The 21,595-nt window shown below is 49.6% G+C and overlaps 1 protein-coding gene across 1 annotated transcript; it reads left to right on the top strand.

Annotated features, from left to right (window-relative positions):
- Window positions 1–8,594: 8,594 nt before the first annotated feature.
- Window positions 8,595–9,014, top strand: LOC131211227 (uncharacterized). Its single transcript, XM_058204628.1, has one exon. The coding sequence runs from the start codon at window positions 8,595–8,597 to the stop codon at window positions 9,012–9,014; it is 420 nt and encodes a 139-aa protein (XP_058060611.1).
- The last annotated feature ends 12,581 nt before the right edge of the window (window positions 9,015–21,595 follow it).

Raw genomic sequence — 21,595 nt, 5'->3', positions numbered from 1 at the left:
CGAAGCAGTTTTGCGCCAAACCGGTGACGCGACCACGTGTTGACTGCTGTCCGGGTGGCAGCTGCCAGGACTCCCACCGTTACATAAAATCGCGTCATGTTTCGGCCCGTTCATTCGGTTCACTCGATGGGCCCGAGGACGAGGAGTTCTTGTTTTTACATTGCACACCGGAGCCCAATTTCGATTGGCGACGGTGCGGAGTTACGCGCCATTTTCCGCAGCCCAACGAATTAGCGCCAGCCGAGCGAGTCAATCGTTTCGGAAAACGGCTGAAAACTCCGGTTCTCGACGGTGGTGGGCCGCAGCTGTGCGATTTGCGGTGGACACTTTTTCTTCATCAACGGCAGCCGCTTTGATTAATGTCGGGACGATTAATTTGTTTAATATTCGCCGGAGTCGCATCGAGTGGCTTTCCGTTCCGGCAATACTGGGATATCGGTTCCCCGCGGGACACCTAATTAAATGGCGGGTTGGCTGAAAAAAGTTATTCGGAAGGGTAAACTTTAAAGCTTTTGGGTAGCCTTGTTGACGCTGAACGTTAATAGCGTGCCAATTGATTTGCGGATAGTTGATGTGACTTAATGCGTTTAATGCGGAATAATTAAAACAAGGAAAAGTTTTCTTAGTACCTCGTAATGCCTTGATAATGTTGTCACTTTTTTTTTCAGAGGAGTCCGCCGACGCAGCCGGAACATGATGCCGTGACGTTGAAACCACGTGGTGGCTTACGCAAAACCCCTTTCCAAATTAGCCGCCTTCCACCGGCGCGCGAGGAGCATATGATTCATGGAGTGACTATCTTTCGGTCGGCCGAAAAATCTGATACGCCACTAAATCGTTTAATAAAGCCCACCGAACCGGGCCCCGGCGAAAAACTCCGTTCATAAATCTCCAAGTTTTATGATCACCTTTTCTCCTTTTACCGCCCCCAGATACCCGTGCACTGGTGACCATCCTCCACCGTAACGTAAATTCCCCACCGAAGAGGTTAGAAAACACATCAACTACGCTTCCTTGGGTGTGTTTCACGTTTCCGGTGGCCACGGTGCGGGTGCAACTTGAGCATACATCCCAATTAAAGCACATTCTGTGGTCACGGCGAAGCGGATACAAACTGCCAGCGCCACGGAACTTTCGTGGACATTAATCTGTTTCTGCATGTTTTAGTCCGCGTCACCTCGGGTGCACCTCGCATAATCCGCAGCGTGCAGTAAGGGTGGGATCGAAGCTACTTGAGAGAATTAATAGTTTCCCGAAAGTCTTTTTGCTCGATTCTGAGTCGTCCGGAATCGTGCGATAGTGAGCTAAGTTGTGTTACTGGGTAAATAATCCACAAAAGGGATATGTAGACTAAATTGATTAAAAGATAATTGAAGAGGCATTTTTAAGTTGTTTATAACATAAACGCTACGCGGGCAAGATGATAGGGTGCTGATAAATGCTTGTAGAAGACGAACAAAAAGAAATTGCAAGATTGTGTACAAAGCAATTTCAAGTACAAAATTTAACATTGAAAATCGGGTATATATTATTCAACATAGTCACCGTCAACCATTACTTCCCGACCCCAGGCCCCCTGGGGTACCTGAAAAGGAACGTGTACCGGGGGTCTGGACACACCTTGTTCTGCAATAAAGAACACTATTATTTTAAAAAATTACTTCCCGGCCCGATTTCTCCAGTACTGATTACCTTTAAGGTCTCTCTTGAACGAAGGAAAAAAATTATATTAATAAGGCGAAATTTTATGTTTCTCAGCAGGTTCAGATGTTGCAAGAATATTGTTCAATATGGAATTCAATACATTCCTTATTACTAGATATTCCAACGAACTGTTGATTCCAACTGTTGATTGACTCGACGTTAATTTTGAATCAAATCTTCGTCAAGTTGGCGACGATTATCGTTTTAGGCAGCGATTGGACGTCCCCTCCGTGTTTTGCCAACAATTAACGCTTTGCCAGGTTGGCAATCACGAAATTTTATTACCCATAAATTAACGTTAGACCAATCAACAGTATCGTCACAATAAACGGCCTGTAAATGGAGATGAATCACACTTGGTTTCGCTTTCTCAGCAGATGGAAATTTGCGTTGTTTAATTCCCATTGACGCCACAACCAGAACACGAAACCAACGAGCCACTACCCAAAATAAAGTGTAAACAGAGGTGTAGAGTAGAAATAGCCATGGGCTACATTTTTGCATCACTTATCTTAATTTATTGGAAGCCAAAGAAATTGAAAAAAAGAAAGTAATTCTGTGTGTTGCACATTCGCTGGATGTCTATAAGTTGGCTGAGGTTGCATTGAGTTTGCTAACGTATTGTTTGCAACTAGTCACTTTGTCAACGGACTTATGTGATGTTACTTTGCCAGGGAAATTTATGTTTGCATTTCCAGACGATCAAAGCAAGTGCCTTAAGTCTTGCTTTCCTTTTCCCGGCCAAATATTTTTCGAAGTGTTTTTTCGGCACGAAAAGGATAACTTTCGACACGAAGCCTACAAGATATAGATTAGGAGAACAGAACAATTTTCGTTCTATTCTTCATTTTTACAACATATTTCAATAGGGAGCATACGCAATGATAAGTCAATTGGAAATTTCAAAAAAAAACTATTCAAATGTTTTCCACTAGCTTTGACCTTGACAAAACGATTCCTGTAAGGAGTTGCCAGTTTATTCGAATTAGTTATGCTCTTCTATTTTAAGATTATCTTCTTACACATGAAAGAATCTATTTCCGTTCTTGCTAAAGCCAACAGAAACGATCGATATTATTGAAAGACCTTTCGTTATTCTTTTAAAGTGATTTCTTCCTGTCGTATTTCCTAATGTATCTGTCTTCTCCTAACAGGACTGTGTTCATCATTACAACGCAATAGCGAACTGCCTAGAGTAATTTCCGATTTGTACCGGAAGCTGGCCGAACTACATAAATAAACTATCTTGCTACCCATCCGGCGAACGAATAGTTTCTGCTGGAATTCACCAGCCCAGCCAGATTCTACCCAGGCCCATGAACGTAAACAGTGGCTGATAAGGGCAACGCCAGAGCGTTATCGATTTTATGTGAATAAACATAAATCCATCACATCCGCGCGCCGATCACGGATCGATCGCAACCGGTTTGCGAACCGCAGGCAACTCCACACTTCCGCCGGCGTAGGATAAGAATGAACGAAATAGAATCCATATTTTCCGAAACTACGAGGCCGAGCTCGGTACAGATTGAACGGCAATCATCAACATCTTCCCATCCCCGATTTGTTCGTTCCGTCCGATTTTCAGGTCGTCCCTTACGCAAAGAAATATGGCTAGGGCATCAGTATTTTTCGCATTGTTCGTATACTTTCTATTTCATTTTGAAAACACACGTCCCTGTGGTTCCTGTGCTCGCTCACGCTTGGTGACAAAACCGTTTTCTGCAATATTTAAAACAGTTCGCTATTCCGCGACGCAACAACGCCCGATTGTTGCAGTAACTGCGCTGAGGAAAACTAAAAGAAAAAGGGAAACCTCGAAAGACAGGGCTCGGGTCTCGCCATCTCCCAATCCATCATGGCCGGGCGAAGGTTGATAAATAGCGTTCGAAATTGACTTCCGGCCCGCCCTGCTTCACTCACGCGCAAATGTTAAACATTTTTCACCGCGACCGCCCCGGGGATGTGGTGGTCATTTCGAAGAAGCAGCCCAAAAACGGAAGGTTGGCTCTTGAAAAGTTTGCTAGCCTTTGCTCGGGCCAACTGATACGGCGTTGCTGGCACAGCAAGACATCTTTAACCGCGTAAAGAAGCAACCGAATGGGGTGATAAGCTACACTGTTTACGGCTGACGGTTGTTGGTTTGATGAAGATCTACGGACCTCGTTCGTAGTTCGTTGGTGCCGGCGATTGCGGCTAAGTACAGTTAGGGTAACCTCTAGAAGGCAGGCTGTAAGTGAGGATTAGAAAATGTTCGAAACTCGCCATTAATTTATTGCATTTCTATATTTTAAGGCACTCTAAACTGCATTGAAACCGTATCTACAACGAGTGCGTCATCGGGATCGTAGGGAATTTCACTTCCATATGTGGTGTGTTTGCCAGTTCATGCCGAGACAAGTGGCCAGCACTCAAGTGCTCAGCTCGCTCGCTTGACCTACAAACCGTCGTCGGCACTTTTGTGAGGTTGTGAATTGTCATTCCGATCACCAGAACAGTTAGCAGACGACACGCGTGCAGCCACCTTTTCTATTGTGTCTTCCGTATGTTTCCGCACGTGGGCCAAAAAGGGTCCTGTTTTGCGCCGGGTGATTGTTATTAAATTAAGCTGACAGCCGTGGTGCAGGACGGCACCACAATGCGAGCGAGGCCACGCTCAAGGCGGATGTAGGGCGTGAGCGGAACAATGCGCCAAGAGGCTGCTTCTGCTTCTCGAGGACCGGCGCATCAAGTGACATCTCGGCCCCACACCCACTCGAGGTTAGCTCGGCTCTGTTCGCGAGTTGCCCGCAAGGACATCACCGCAATGGAAATGGAGCTGAGCTGCCTGTTGCTCCCCAAAAAAAAAAACCGAAACCGAGGGCGATGCGATGAGTGATATTAATCTTCCTCGCCGCGAAGGTGTCGCCCGGGTGTCCTTGTGTTTGCGTGCCGCATATTATTGCCATTAACGCTTCCGGCCACCCCGATCCGGTCGCTGGTTTCCGGTGGCCTAAATTACCCCCGGGCTCCCGGGGAAGGTTAATAACAAACGTGGCGAAAACGATGGCACAACAACAGCCACTTGATGGCGATCGTCAGCCAGCCAGATGCAGATTTTCACGGTGGCCACTGCGGTTCGTTTGCCATCTTCGGCTCCTCGTCGCTGTCTGCAGTGCATTTGAGTGCAGTTTTACTGCCTGATAACGGCCACATACACAGGGGGACGTAAAATTTATTTCCCATTCTCCGGGAGTCGTCACCGCTCGACCTGCAACCGTCCCCCGAGGGGGGCCACGATTTTTGTGTCCCATTCCTCTCAACGACGGGCACATTATTTATGACACTTGCAGCGCATATAAATGGATATTACTTGGGCGCCTGCGTTCCTGTGGTTGTGGTACTGACGATGACAGCAACGGGGCATTATAAGCTTGGTCTAGAGGAGGTAATAACGGCACCGAACCGAAAAGGTATCAGGTTCAGTGTGGGCCGGCAGGAAAAAAGAATCCACTGAATCCTGCACAGTCCACCGATAAGAAGCGCTGATTGTCGGACGTCAGCTACGCACCGACCGCTCGGGATGGATGCAATAATACGCCGATAGTGCCGTGGTGTGCCGGCGAGCTAATATAACACCGATAAGGGCCGAAAATCTGGGCCAAAATCAAAATGAGACAAGAAACCATAAAACCATAAAAATGGCGCACAGAATTCAATCAAACCGGTGGCTCCGGGGCCACGTTCGTCACAGTGCTACCGTGTGAATGGTCCCTGGTGTGGCTTTTGGTGACACTTTTTTATCCTCATCACGTTCCCATCAGTCTGCGGACCCTGATTTGCGTCTATGAAAACAGGACCAAAATTTGGACATCCTAGAGAGAGAGAGACAAAAACCGCGCGCCACGAAACGCACGAAAGTGTTGATGACGTCATCCGCGAACGCGATTAGCCGGGCGAATGAAGCTTCGCCGCAAAGTGCCGTGTCTTCTGGGAAGATGAATAGGCAAAAGCTTGCCATCGGGCTCGGGCTCGATTTAATTGAATTCCGTTCGGCGTAGGTTGCGTGTGCCTTTTTTATGTGCCGTACTGAACAAACTTTTGGAGGATATCTTTCTCCCGTTCATTCAAATAAGGTACCGGAAGGCTCCGCCTTCTTCGATGGGAGATTTCGAGGATGTCGCGCAGTGGCAATAAATCTTTTTCACCGGCAGCAAGAAACCTGTTGATTCGCTTTGCATACGATTAATTTAAACATACTAATAATATACCGTTTGAACGGAAAGATAGTAAATTTCTTACAGAGCCACCATCACCAATAAATACTGCCGTTCTTCCAAGATTAAAAAAACAATCACCATTTGGCATACTACCAACAGTAACAATCAACAACACCTGTTAATAACATGTTTAACTTTAAAAACCATCGTTGAAAATACGCCAAATGAAGCGAAACCCCGAAACGCTATTCACCACAAATATTCACCACTCAGCGATACGGCTTTAGCATGGACACACCAAGGTGCGTTTCTGGAAGCGTTTCAAACAAACGTTTGAAGCGTGTCAAGAACTTCGCCTTGCAGTTGTTTTGCAGTTTTAAGTTAACAAACAATAAAATGTTGACCATCGCATATTTAAAAACTTTGAATTTTACATAAAGAATATTTAAAAATGAAAAAAAGTAAATATAAGCCTCGGCTTATGCTCTCTACATATTCTCACCATAGAAGCACTAAAATTATCTTTTGACTAACCTTACATTTGAATTGCAATAGTCATCCAAAATATTTGCAGTTACTTCATTTGCCTTTTCGCACGTTCCGAAGCACTTAACGGCCAGGGTGTAACAACGTGGTGAAGCATAACAAAACAAAAACAAAAACCACACAAAAACGAGCACACCGGCCAGTTCACGAACACATTTGCATGTGGCGCATCGCTCCCCAGCAGCAGCAACAGCAGCAGCGGCAAACGGGTGAAGTACCCGGGTCCCACGGAGCGCTACTTAGACGAAAGATCGTACACGCTTCATGCGTTGCCCGCCCAAAGCCACCAGGTTCAGGCGCGTTCAGGCGCGATTTGCAATGACCCACATTTTCAAGGTGGCACATATTAAAGGGCAAGGTGGTAAAGCGGGTAAAAGAGAATGTGCCAACCAGCCTGACTGGCTGGCTGGTGTGGCGATCGTGCGCTGGGCGCTGGGCTTGGTGGGCCAGCGAAAGAATCCGTACCAACACCGTCAACGGCGCGACAGGTTCGAGCTTTTTCGCTCACGAAGCCCACGGCACCACGGCATTCCCGAACCGAGCATTGACCCCGCGTTGTGCGGCCGGCAAAGCGAAGTTAACTCGTCATTCTCTTTTCGGTCGGAGCTGAACGGATGGTGCGATGGCGAGTCCCCCACACTGATTAATGGTTGACAAGCGATTCGCATCAAAATAATTTATCATTAACAGTCGATGTTTAATTAAATTTAATGGTATAAAAATTAATGTAATGAAAATATTAAACACCATGGCAAAGAAAGCGTATCCATTGCCGAATTTTGATTCAAAGAGAAATTTCGGAGCAGACATTAATTTGCGGCCGTCCAATGCAAAAACTCTAAGCTTTACTGCAGCACTCTAGAAATTGCCGAAAGTAAAGAACACATTCTTTTTCTACGTGCACCAATGCCACGTGTCTTTTCTCGCCTGGTGCACCTCGCGATCGCGCCAGGCTTCGTTAATGCTTTCGTGGAACGGTTTTTGCATACCGTTCTCCATTGAAACGGACCGGTTCGCGGCGCCCCATACGGTCCGTGGTTCACTTTTACCGGCAGGTCGGCTTCCAAGAACTCGAAAGCCAACGAAACCAGAACCACCCGAAAAGGCGTAGCTCCAACGGCAACAACAACAACGTCATCGCGTCGTTGCCTCTCAATGACATTCGCCGAGAATGGACGATCAGGTGAAATGCTTCGGGAGCTGCACCGGAACCACCGGCTGCGTGTGAATGTCGGCCACGCCGAACAGGTGATTTCGGTGGCCCTCTTACCCACACACACGGAGCGAAGGGCAAACAGCCGGCCCGGCCGATCGAAAGACTTAAACGGCCGACCGGGAGCGTGCAAGCGACGAACCCGATCGCTGTCGGATCGCTCGATTCTGTAGAACTCGCTGTCGGCTGCTGTCTAACACCAATCTAGCCGACCGATCGGTCGGTCGTCGAGATGGTAGCGTGTATGCGCCCTCGGCGAAAGCGGCCCCCTTTGCGGCCGTGCAGAATGGCCGCGCTGCACAAAGCGTTTTTCTAACGGCTGAGCCCGGGGTTCGAGTGGCCATGTACCGCTACTCCCGCGGGTCTGGCTCCCTGTGGCTGGCTCGACTGGTTGGTGGGCCAACTAGCGCCCGACACGATCGCGTGTGCTGGTGTGCGTTTCTCTCGCCGTGCTTGCCGTTCTACCCAGCAGCAGCAGCAGCATCGCCAGCTGCACGGGGAGAGATGCTGTTGCGGGCCGGCCTGTGGCGATGTTTTCGTGAATGTTCGTTCGCTGGCATCCAAAGGCGTCCACCTTTGGGGCCAAATCCGAACGAAGCGAGTCGCGAGGCGAATCGGGTCGAAGATCGAGCCCGAAACGGATCGGGCCACCTTGCGCGTATGGGCGCGCGCACGCGCGCCCGCAAACATGGACCGAACGGGACAGTCGGCGCGACCGCTGGTTGCATAAGACTTTCCAGCTCCAGCTGGTTCGGCCGCAGGTTTCCGCGCAGGCCAGCATCTCCGCGCTACGCGCAGCGTGTGTGAAGGGTTACCGGGACCGGTGAGGGTGTGGTGCACGTGAAACGGGGGCCGCCCCGGTGTAGGGCCCGATCCGCAAGCCAGCTAGGGGCTAGGTGTGCTGTGCTACGACTTTCCGCGCGCGCGCCAACATGTCGATGAATCCGTGCAAGAATGGTGACCGGGAGAAGGATCAGAACAACAACTTCGTCAACTCGACCGCCCACGGGGGCGCCGGGGTCGACCGGGAAGGGCGAGCCCGCCGGGCCGCTGCCCGCTCGGCGGTCGGCGAGGAAGGCTCCCATCCTCAGCAGCAGCCGACACGCAACAGTGACACCCGAAGGGATCAGCACAATGGCTACTACCGGCCCGGTCAGCAGCGCGATCACCAGCGATCGCCGGCCGGCCGAGCAACAGGCGGTGCCGGTGGTGGCGGTGCGACGGGTGGCGGAGCGGGACCTCAGGTGACCGCCAAAGTGATGTGGGGCAATGTCAGTGCCATCAAGGAGCTGCGCGATAAGGAGCAGACCGATCGACAGTACGGTACACGGGCCGCCGGGCGTCGTCAGTGAGAGGATCGATTCCGTTACACGTGCGGGAGGGTGGTGACACACGCCGCCTCCCCCCCACACCCCAGCAATGCCCTCGGAAAACTCGCCCTCAACTCTAAGCACTGTGTGATATTTGTATTTTTTAAACAAGAAGAATATTAGCTAAACAAGAAACAGGACACCCCCTTTCACCCAGGACGGAACATTCCCCGTGGGCCCGGGGCCCGGGGCCCGATTGCATTTTTTTTGTCCTCGTGTGTGGGTGTGTGTGTGAGTGAGGGTTGTGGTCGCGAGAAAGTAATTGCCTCGCGGCTGACTGGCTGACCTTAGGAACGGACTCAGCATCCACCTGATCGCACCTGATCGTCGCACTGTCGCAGAAAGGAACGAAGCACGCACCCACACTACGACGGCACGCGTCTAAAGAGGTGAGTTTGCGGTTTTCGTCACCAACACAACCAACCAGCAGCCGCTTTGGGCGTTGCGACCACAAAAAACGGCAGCCAAATGTAGGTCACTGACGCGGTTCTAGGAATTATGTTGAGTTTAATGGAATTTCTTTCTCAATTTCGCGTCTACAATTCGGTTTTAAAGCAGACTGATCACATAGATACCCATAGTTTGTTTACTTTGAACAATGTTGTAAATAATTAAAACAATCCCCTCTATTGCTGGAATGATGCTCTGATCGCGTGTTAAGGGATTCAATTAAAACTATTTAATACTCTTGCCAAAAAAAGCTCGCCTCGTGGGTCTGGAGCCCCACGAGCAGGCCAGATTCACGTCTGCCGCCGCAGATGGCTGTGGCGACGAAGATAGAAAGCAGCGATAAACGCCCAGTTGTAAGCCCGGGTTCGAACTTGAAATTGCCACCGACAACACCATCACCACCACCAGCAACAGAACACGGTAATCTTCCTAACGGCGCACGGTCTGCGGCGAGGGTTGCTCAGCGGACATAAAACCGGGTCGCGCGATGATCGAGTGCCGTTGGAATATAAAAAAAACGCTTCCATCAGGAACCCACCCGACCCGTGACCGGCATCCGGAATCACTTTCTTTGACGACGTGTGGCCCCCTATTCCTTGTGACAGTCCGTTCGCGGGTTCTCGGCTCTGCTCGGTGCCGGGATTAATAGGGCCGCGAGTGCTTCTGGGGCTAGCAAAACCCATCGTCCGTCGAGCTGACATTCCGTGATGTCAAAATATACTTTGCCACCCGTCACCATTTCAAACAGGCCCGGGTCTTGATGGGCGCACCCTTCTTTGTCCGCAAGCATCGCAAGACGTGAGAAGGAAAGAAGTAATGAGCCTTCGGACTGGGACTGGGACGGTCTTCTTACGGGACACACACCCAAACAGGATTGGGATTCAATTGCTCCGCGATTGGCGCGGCAAGAGTGGTCCCCGGCAGCCAGCGGGAAGTCATGCAGTTATGACGATGATCATGATGATGGTGCTGATGATGACGATGATAAGCGAGATGCGGATGGTGACGGTTATGAGGGGGATGATCGCGCAAACGAAGGAGACATCCGCCAGGGAGTTGCTCGATTTAATGGGTCAGTCATTCCCCGGACTAAGTCAAGTTCAAACGCAACGCCAGAGCCACGATTCGCACGGTCTCTGCTCCGGTGTCGGCCGTCCGTGCGTGGTTTTTTCACCAAAATACAAGATCTTCGGAAGGCATTTGGTGCTCTAGGTGCCGCCGAAAGTGAGTTGCAATACGGAGACCAACCACATCTTGCCAAACTGTGATTCAATCGAAGTGCTATCCGTGCATAAGGCAATCGGCCCAGATGACCTAATCGTGCGTATCATTATCGTTTCAGCGCCACTTACATCGTTACCGTCGGTCATCGATAAAGGCAGAAAGGAGTTCAATCGGTCAAACGGCTCGACATCAATATTTTGTGGTAAATTAAGGCAATTAAACGGCGGACAGCGTTCGCAGTGCAACACGACGCAATGGCTGCAGCTCTCGCCAACGCAACAATAAAATGGTAAGTGTCCGCTGGATGTGTGGCTGGTGTGGATTGTTACACATTTTATGACCACTTCCTGGCTGAAAAACATGGGCCACTAATTGCATTCTCCAAGTTCATTTCTGAGGCAGAAAGAACTAAAAATCACCCCAAGTGGTATGGCACGGCTGGTTGGCGATGACTCAGTGACCCCTCCGTTGAGTTTTGAGGAATCTTTTTATTCAGGTGTATCTGCCATTATATTGGAATGTGAGAAAATGTGCTTTTTTAATGCTAAATTGAATTATTTTGAGAACAATTTTATCTCGATACAGCAGAGTATTAAGATAGATAGATACAATGTTTATCACGGAAACTAATGTGGAAATGGCCCACGGTCGTAAACGATTCGATAGTAAAAATGAGGACAGCAATTGATCACGATGGCTCCGCTTGCTGGCGACGCTTCCTTTTTTTTGTTTGCTTTTCGATGTGAACGAACTTCAATCAAGTTGGCGCTGACGGGTCCCCCTGTTTACGATTCTTCGTGCACGGTGACTTATCCAGCGAGTGTGTTAGATATGTTGGTTTGGTTTTGTGTGTGGTTTTTTCACCCGGTTTCATAAGTGGCCGCAAACCGGTATGGTTCCCCGAAACGACGCCGCCAGCAATTAAGCCGGTCTCGTCTGAAGAAAGTAAAAGTTGGTGTACGGCCACACGAAGCCCTCGTAACCGGCACGTGCCCGTCGTTCGCAGGTCGTTCGATTCTAAGAATCTACACAACCGATTGCGAAACGACCCAACGCTTCCTTAACTTTCATTTCTCAATTTCGTCCCCATGTAACTCCTTCGCCTTCGGTAGCCATCTTGCGGCCGTTGGTTCGCTGGCCACGCTGTTTTGTCTGCTCGTCTGCTGCGTTGCTACGCAACCACCACCGCCGAATACCAGCGGCTCAACGAAGGAAGAAGGACTGCTAAGCCGATCCGGCAGCACGCAGCCTCCATCGATCATCGATGTCGAACTGCCGCAGCCAATCGTAGGAACGCAGCCGGTACTGGATCGTTCACCCGACAACCGAACGGAAGTGTCCCCGCGGCGACACAAGACGCGTCGCAAGGGCAACGGAAACGGGAGCAAAACCAAGCCGAAGAAGAGGAAAACTACGATGCAAACCGCCCTGCAGACGGCGGCCCGGAAAGGGCTCGAGGCGATGATCGAACTGTACGATCGCCGTGAGCCGGAAATCCTTAAACAAGGTGACACCGCTCTCTCTCGTTCTCTCTCGTGATTACGATGCTAATCGGTCTCGTTTGTCTTGTAGGTGCTGTCCTGGCTGCCAACGATCCTGGTTCGCTGCTCGCCCAGTTCAGTGCATCCAATCAGACCGAGATGGATGCCAAGGCGGCTTACGCCTCGCTCGTGGCAGCCAAAAAGTTCAAGGAAAGGTAAATGAATTCAGATTGCCCTAATCCGTTGTTTGAAAAAAAAACGATATAAAACTGTTCCAAACACTCACGCCCCAATCGTGAGTCCATTAGGCTGCAGAGTGCGCGTGCTGATGTCGTGCGAGGCTCCGAGCACGTGCCAATCGGTGGCTTGCGCAACCGCACGTGACTATTGGCCGTTTGGGGGTTAGGACCCATTGTTTTATAGATCACATTAAGTGGTGCAATGTTCTATGCCTCGCATACGTAAACGATGGGCAGCGAGTGTGTTGCGCGAACTAACGCTTATCGAACGGCGCAACTCACTTATAGGCCCACGATGCACGAGGATGCGACCCGCTTGTTTGACCCACAAAATCGGGAGCCAAAATTGTAGACCACAAAGCACAAACAATGTGCTGTGCAAAGGGCTCCAACCCGCTATGTTTGACCGCCGGCCGACGTTGCAACCGACTATGTTGCGCTCCGATTTTCGCGAAGCCGTAGCGTGCCCCGTGGCATACTGATTAATCGGCACCCCGCTTCGGTATGGGTAACATCGTGTGTTTAGCCGACCGAGCCCAAAAAAGGACTAGTGGCCGCGTAATGAGTGATTGTGTTTACGCAGCGCGGCCCGCCAGACTCGCGCACCAAAGTGAGCCATTTGTTTGTTTCATAATTAATCGCACACCGCGGCCCCGGGCACGGGAAAATGGTGCTAAAATTTACATTTAAACTCACACACAAAATCTTGCCGCGCCACGAGCCGTCAAAGTGGACGTGGTGGCCTCCAAAATTAGCTTCCGACGTGATGTTTGTTTAATTGCCGCGACCGTTTGGTCGCTGTGTGTCGCTCTTGGGGAACATTTTTTACAATTTACATTTCGAAAGCGTATCACTCCGAAGCTCCGAAGGACCCCCGGCGTCGTCGTCGTCGAGTGCGATCAAGTTATGATGCGAGCATAATAAAAGCGATCGGCGGTCCGCTCGTTAGCTAAGTGGGTTAAGAAGGGCCAATCGAACAATGGGGTGCATTTAGTAATGTTATTACACGCTTGAGTGGGGTTGGCTAAGCAATTATGTGCAGCTTTTGGGGCCGGTCGGTGAGTTGAAACAATAAAATTTCTAACTTTCTTTCTTGACGCTCTCGCCCGTGCTTCGACAGGTGACCAACCGAAAAAAGAGAGATAATTATACTATTATTATAACGGTGCGACCGTTATAACCCATTATTGTTATATTTATTTATGTTTTATTATTATTAGACCGGACAGAGCTGCATTTGGCTTTCAGTCTTGCAGTATTGCACTCAAGTCGAAGACTATTTAACTTCTTCACATAACGACTGATCGGGGGAAGGTTGAACCCATTTAAAGAATGCTGGTCTGGCTATAAAGATAGGATTCGCAATTGACTGCTAGGCCTGTGAATTGTTTCTTTACAACAACCAAACAAAAAAGTTATGAAGCAACTCAAAAACTACAAAGCTACGGCTATGAACCATGCCTGGGTGTGGATTAACTTGAGGGAAATCGTGTACTGGACTTTGGCAACGACGATAAGAAAGCGGGGAACAATGGGAGATGACGCCTCGAGGTGTTGCAAATAAGCATTCAGCATTCAGCTTTAGCGGCAACCGACTTCAAAGTGGCGTTCCCCGGGCTGATAGACGCCCTATTCCCATCCCCATTCAGTTGATAAAACGTATTTCTCATAAACGACACCACGAAACGTTCCTGGGGCGCCACAAGTACTCCCACTTTCAGGCCCTCATTTTCACCGCTCAGCTATTTGCATACTTCACAATATTGAATTATTAACAAACTGTGTCGTGTCCGGATGATTAGATGTGACTTTTAGCACGTCGCTGCAAAAAGTTCAACCGCAGATGGCTCAACCACCGACTGACCGAAACGGCTTCAAATTAAAACGCTGCAGGACACTGCAGCAAATACCAACCACGAGACTGGCGTGGACTGGTGTACAATTACTTTGTTCCTGCAAACTGATACCACGACGATGAGCCCCGGCCTCTCGGGCGATCTTTTTCTTCTGCTGTCTCCATTCGCTCACATCGGCACACGACCGTCGAGCGATTGGAGATGTGCTCGTCGACGGACCGACCACTGACTGGTAATTTTGTATTCAACAATTCGCACTCGGCGACCGTTGGCGCCAGTTTCGCCGATGTAACTCAAACTGGCCGGCTGGCTTGTCGATTGAAGAAGAAATGCAACATCTCACCCATTTCGTAATCCCGGGACACCAGAAGAAAGTGAAGCGCCTGCAACGGTGCACCCGGCAATGGCGATGCCGATTGAGTAATGGGAAGTTTTCGGTGCCCAGCGTTACGCGAGCCCCGCATCGTAGCGTTTTCCGTGCGCGCTTTTCTCGGGCCCATCGAGGAAAATTCGCTGCCACAATGGCCAGCCGGCGCGCGATGATGCTGCCGAGTCGCCGGGAGGAAGCGAACGGCGTGAGACTCTCGGGCGGCATTGTTATTGAATTATGGGCGACTTTCCTCACCACGACACGCGATGGCATGTGCGTGATGACTTTTCGCTACCCCCTCGTTACGGGGTGAAGAAGCTGCGATGGTAAGGGCTTGTCGGCAACATTGTCTGCACGGTCATAGGGTGGTAGGCCGGCGTGGGGTGGTATCCTGGGAAAACAAAACAGGCGGCAGCACCTTATCTTCGGTGCGCCGACCATTGTTCACAATCTTCCACTTTCTTACGCCAACACACGGACCGTGGTTTCGCGTGAAACGCCGGCGCGTCTGTTTCATTCACGATGCTGTACGCGCATCTAAACTAATCATAAGAGCCCTGTCTTCGGCAGGTGACGAACGGAGTGTGTGTACTGTGTGTGCGGAAGAGAGAAAGAGTGAGAAATCACACGAAACACCGGGCAAACAAATAGAAATAAAATTACCGTCCACAAGCTGGGGAAGAAAACTTCACCGCGGATAACAATAACGGCCAAACTAATAGCGCACAGCCAACAATGCTGGCATAAAACGCGCCCACGACAGGGCTGAACATGAGAGCCGCCACGTTTCGACGCCATCTGGTACATCGGTGCACGGCAAAGGCGACGTGATTAAAACCGAAAAAACTCACCTCCTCCTGGGGCGGTTACACAACGCCTTACGACGAAGCGGGCCACGGTGCATCACAACAAGCTGTAGCAATGATATTTTAGAAAAACACGATAAATGTAACATTCCTGTGTGAAAGTTAAACTTTACGAACCTGGTACCGCGAAAGACAAACAAACGTGATAAAACTGCGCCCAGCGCGATCATCATTGTGCGGTGGCTTGTAGCGGGCCCTGTAACGGTGCTTTCTGATGCAAGGCTGATGCAAGGCACCGCACAGAAGTCAAAATGCAAAATCGAGTGCAAAAAGATGATTAATCTTCTTTCGTGTGCCACGGTTAACTCGCCCGGTGCACTGCGCCAACCGGTGAGAAAAACAATGGGTGCGTGCGCACCCAGTGCACTCGCTCTCCTTGCAGTCCTGCACTTTTAATGCACACACGAAAGGGGAGGTTGCCCTCCCGGTGACGGGGTGATTAATAATCACAAAGGTTGTTCGAAATTTCGCGTTGACGTTTCGCGCCCTCGATCGTAACCTACCGGCGGCCACAACTGTTCCAAGCAATTCTGAGCCATTACCACACGGCGACGGTGCAACGCGCATTAGCATCGTTCGTAACATTTTCCTACTTAGTCCACGTTGAACCGGGTGCCCGTTGTTCAATTCGAGCACTCTCCCAAACCATTATCGCCTAGAATTTTAGAATATTACTGATGATGTAGTAGAGCGGCGCCGTTTCAACTTTTCACTTTCTGCGTAAGCCACGTTTTGACAGTCCTTGCTTCTTGGCAATATCAACAGATGACATTTGTAGGGTTTTTACAAGGCTTTCTCCATGGGCGTAGACAATCGGTACTGAATAATCAGGCAGGCGACGATCCAAGATACCATTAATTTCTCTTTATGGATGTTCATTTTGTTGCTGCTACTCCGAACCACCCAATAATATGTATTCGTAATGAACAATTGATGCCACCAATCATACCACAGCTTCTGTTTGGTCGCCTAAAATGTGCAAAATTCTGCATGTACCTCGCAGCTGCGCGTTGGTTTTGTGCAAAAAGCATGTTCTGTGTGCTGTAAAATTAAAGAATTGTACCTTATTAGGCATTGTTTATTAATACTCTTGTAAGACGACATATTGTGTAAACGCTATCTTCTGTTTTATCATCGTAAATTTGATGTAAATACATCTCAAACTTTTCTCCCGTGTGCATCTTTATATAAACATCGCTAGAACAACGGTCCAACCGACGATGGTGTTGTGGTCGAAATTCTGTATGAGTCACGGAATTTACTGTCCGAACCTTAGTCTCAACAAATTTTTGGAAAGGGCGGTTGCTCGGGGTAGTGGTGAGTGCTCTCACAATGAAGGCAAGTCATTGTGGGCATTTACCTACTATTTCGAAGAAACTGCCCGCATTATGAAAAGAAGAAACGGTGGGTTCTGAATCAATTGCATGCTCCCCGAGAGCAATTTCCAAGAACTACGCGAGAATGAATTTGACAGCTCTAGCTCGGTCGGAATACATTGTAAGCTACAGAAGAAGCTGTTGGACTATGTTAACACGTTATGTGCTGGTGTGGCGTCGGTACCGTGTACGAGCGTAATTTTGTGCCGGTAGAAGATAAATTTTTAAGTTTGCTGAGTTCTTAGATCGAATCTTTTGGGCCCCAGTACATCGGCATTGTTTACTTGATTGATGCTCTTGTTGAGTTTGCACTCAAAGAATCCGATTAAACGGTGCAGGGGCATGATCCACGGCCGATAATGCACTAGGGAGGTGTAGGTATATATAAATCTGTGCACAATGTTCAAGTGTCTGAGTTTGAAGTCGCTTGGATGTTCTCCAATTTTTCCACCATTAATTGTGTTTATCCGGGGATACTTTCGGATGGCCGAGATTGCATCTATAAACAATCGAATCGATGGAACGATACAACTTATTATAAGATGACCATTGTAGATGTGGAGAAGTTGAACCCGAGACCAGCACCGCAGTAAGTAGATTGTCAAGCTCTTCGGTTGGCAAATTACAAACGAAACGAGTAAAATAATGAACCCTTTGCCATGTTAGTCACACCGTAGGGCACATCAATCACAAATGGCTCCGCTAACAATTCCCCAGCGGGTGAGCAATGCGTTTCGAGCCACTCATCAAACGAACCCCAAAAGCCACTGGTCCCGCCAACGGATCCAATCCATCATCTTCGACACCAACAAGCGGACGGGCGGGCGGGCGGATGAAATTAGTATTCGCACCAAAGAAGCCCCGGCAATGGCCACCACAATCGACCCGAGGTGGGTGCCTCCTGACTGTGGCTCCAATAATTGGCTCCATCCAGCTTTGATGCAATTTATTTATGATTGGTGTCGTTTCAACGACAACTCTCGGGAAAGCGAACCGGTAGCGACGACACCGCGGTGGCCCCCGCTCGGTGCCACCGACATCCGGGGAAATTAGTCGCTCAACCGAAGAATTGTCGATGGAGGTTGGGCGAGATCCTATGTTTCGCCTGGGCCGGGCGAGGGAAACCATACATTATGTGATTTGCGGGACAGTTATGAAGAAATTGATTCGATGGCGAAGGGTGGCCTCCTGGCCTTCCTTATTTGCATTTCCTTAATGCTGTGCACGGCAACCCCGCCTTAACCAGCTTACATAAACCTGTGACACAGATAATGGGACCCCGGGTCGCAACTGCAAAATAGTAATAACATGTCTGTATCCGAGTTCTTGGCCAAAAATCGTGCCAACATACGGACGCGGGCTATGCTCAACCGACCGGCCCAATCGGCTCCCGATCGATTGGGGCTGTAGCGTTTAAAAATTAATTAGAGCACACCATTACTCCGCCAGCCACGATTAATGGGGCAAATAAAACTCCGTCGCCACTTCCTTATGGCCCCGGACCGGATGCACTCGATTTGCTGCGAACGGATGGCACCGTGCTCGTCGGGCCGTGGCACCGTTGTCATCACGTAAACGGCACGGTCCGTTGGCCACGTTGCAACTCTGGGAATCGCTCGGTCGGCAGAAAACTTTGCGAGACGCTGTGGAATGAACACAACACCTCCGAGGCGCGCGACCGACGTAACACACTCGGAGCCACTAGGAACCATTCTCTGGCTGTTTCGAATTCCATCTTTCGAAGCTTATCGGGGTGGTGAACCTCCTTTAAGTGTGTTTTCTTTTTATTCCATAATAACACGCCTGATGGCACTCGGCCGCCGGCAGATGACTCAACGATGCAAATGCCGAACATCTTCTGCCTCCGAGGCATATCTGAGGGCAGCTACGCAATCGCCACGCAACAGCAACATACGCAGGAAGCAGCATCGGCGCATATTGAGCAGCCCGACACCCCGCGTGAGCTCTTCCAAGCGTGCCTGTGTTATGGTCATTGGGGGCCACCGAAAACATCGCAGCCTCACCGGAGGGATTGATTCTCGCACCTTACGTAAGGTGCGCGATGCGCGAACACTTTCTCCCACACGAAAGGCCCACACCATGGGGCCTTTTTATTAAATGTTTCAGTTGACCAGCTAAGCTTTTTTCGTGTTCGACGCGTCTTGATTCGCGATCGCGACGGACGATGGTCGCGGCTCACTGCAGCAATTTATTGGCCCAAACTCGTCTGGACCAGACCGGTCGGTCGGTCGCTGCATAATGCTCCGGAAGTGTGCTCTTCGGTTATCGGGTTTTGTCGTCCCTCGGTGGCCGTCGCGGAGGCTGGAGAGAAGCGAACAAACCGTTTAATGCGAATTATGCGAATCGTGATCGTGCTGCGTCCTCTGCGCCGTCGCGAAGGATGTGACCTTTTTCGGGGTGCCAATTTTGCCGGGTTACTTTCCAATCGGCCGTCCTCTGTCACTCGGGAACGATGTTCACTCTGCTTTGGATTGGACAATCTTAAAAAAAGAATACCAATAAATTATAGGTATAAGGTTACTGATACGAACAGCAAATACCGTGGTCGCTGCCACATCTCAATAAAGAGTATTGGCAGCCGTTTGGAGCTAATATCACTTGGAACTTGGGGTCTTCTGTGCATAGTCCAAACATTTTTCTAAAACATATTTAATCGATCGATCATCACACCATTTTGATCCAAAGCCACAGAACGTTTCGACAGTGCAAAAATGCTTAGGAATTTAACTCCAATGATTGTGAATAGCCAAAACGTCCTTCAGAACAGATAAGAAGGGACACGAACTAAAGCCATCTTGTGGCATTAAAATCAACCGAGAACGAATAATTTGAACTATACGACCAATGGTTGGTCTGCTGATTGGAATTTAGGACAGGGAATGAAACGAATATTTAACAAATGTCCATTGAACTCTTCGTTTTTGTTTAAAAAAATCCCAAACATCGCACATACATTATGAGTGAATGTCGTCACTCGTTACAGAGCTGTCCCGGCCAAGGCGCAAATATTGATTTTACCACTTCAACCCGAAGTACCACACCAACGAGGGCATTGCAAAGGAAAACATGAAGGTAACGAAACGCTTCGCCACCCCAATAAATGCAAATTCATGCCGCTTCTAAGGCCAACCGTGGAAAGCCACACACCGATCCAGGACAGTGCGCAGCCCTTTTTTAAATATTGAAATATTCTCCATTAATGCTCTATGAAAGCGGCGTAATTTTATTCGCCCAAAACTCTGTGGCCAGCAAGTCCGAACCGAAAACGTTGACGGCTCAATGATGGGCCACGCAAGCTTATTCGGTAATTAGAGTGCCCACAAAGTGACGCTCCGGTGCCCGAAGAAACTTTCTTTTTTTGGCGACTACACTCCGACCACCAATTGTGGCATTCAATTTAAAGTTATGGCCCCTAATGCGGAGGCCAATGACTCTACGGAACCATAGTGCGTCGAGAAATTTGGGAAGATGGCCACCGTTCGGGCGGCGCGCGCGCTATGGGCTCACCACCTTCGAGGACACATTCGATGCACTTTTCCTGCGCGTTTCTCTTCGACAATGGCGGCGGCGGCCAAGATCGCCGGATCTGATCCGATCGACCCGATTTGGCCTTTTGGTCGTTTTCTTCCTTCTCTCCGGTACGGTCTTGAGCCGAGGCAAAGCTCAAGACACTTTCTTTTTCCGGCCTCGGATGTGGATGTGCCTGTGTAGAAAGTGGTTTTCCGTCTTCCGTCGGCCCCAAACGTGACCACGCAGAACCGCGCTCTTTACGACTTCGGGGGGTGTGTGAGGGCACAGATGTGTGTACACCACACCTTGCTGCATGTACGAGGCTATGCTTTGACACATACACATATCGTGTGCGAAAAGCCTTCGGTGAACCTGCTTGGTGCAGCCTCTGCAGCTCGAGATGCTTGAGGTTTCTCTTCGAGGCGCACCGCAGATCGGCTGGCGCATCACTCGGCGCAGGCGTAACAAGAAACGGCCCGAAGCGGCAACGGCTACAATGAAACAAAAAACAGAGAAATAAACGAAAGAAAGTACGATCAGGTCCAAGATCACTTTTCCCGCCGCCGCCGTTCCGGCCGGCACTAAAGTTCATGATCTCGGAACGGAGACACCCGACGAAGGTTTCGCCGCCGTCGTTGCGGACTTTCTTTTCTCGTTCGCTCCGTCCGCGCGAAAAAGCCATCGGTGGTGGGCAGTGACCCAAAAATGGTTGCCACGGGCCTCGGTCCTGGACACTGCAAGGGTGAGAATCGGGCAGGAAAAGTCCCGGGCTGACGTCCGTCTGACACTGACACGCTGCAGCAGGGTTGCAACCTCTGGGCGACCTTCTGTACTGTGTCTACTTGGATTGCAGCCGAGCGTCTCAGAGGGCCCAATAACGAGATGCAAAACACGAGCTATGCAAATGAAGAAAGCGGAATGGAAATCGAACGTTAAAGGCAGATAAATAAACAGAATAGTGGAAAAGGAACTATGAAAATAGGACCAAAAATGGGTGAAAACAAGTTAAATCGGTTAACGGAATCGTAAAGAGCACAAGCAAACAAATGCAACCCGTGCAAACAATGGAACACTTTCTCACTGCAATAGGAGGTGTGTTACTATTTAGCAATCACATACGAAAAACAGGCCAGCCCGATCCAAGCAAGCCGAGTGCGTTTGATGGGAGAA

This window comes from Anopheles bellator, chromosome 2, assembly GCF_943735745.2.
Source record: "Anopheles bellator chromosome 2, idAnoBellAS_SP24_06.2, whole genome shotgun sequence".
NCBI classification, from domain to species: domain Eukaryota; kingdom Metazoa; phylum Arthropoda; class Insecta; order Diptera; family Culicidae; genus Anopheles; species Anopheles bellator.
This window is presented reverse-complemented; position numbering and strand designations above follow the sequence as displayed.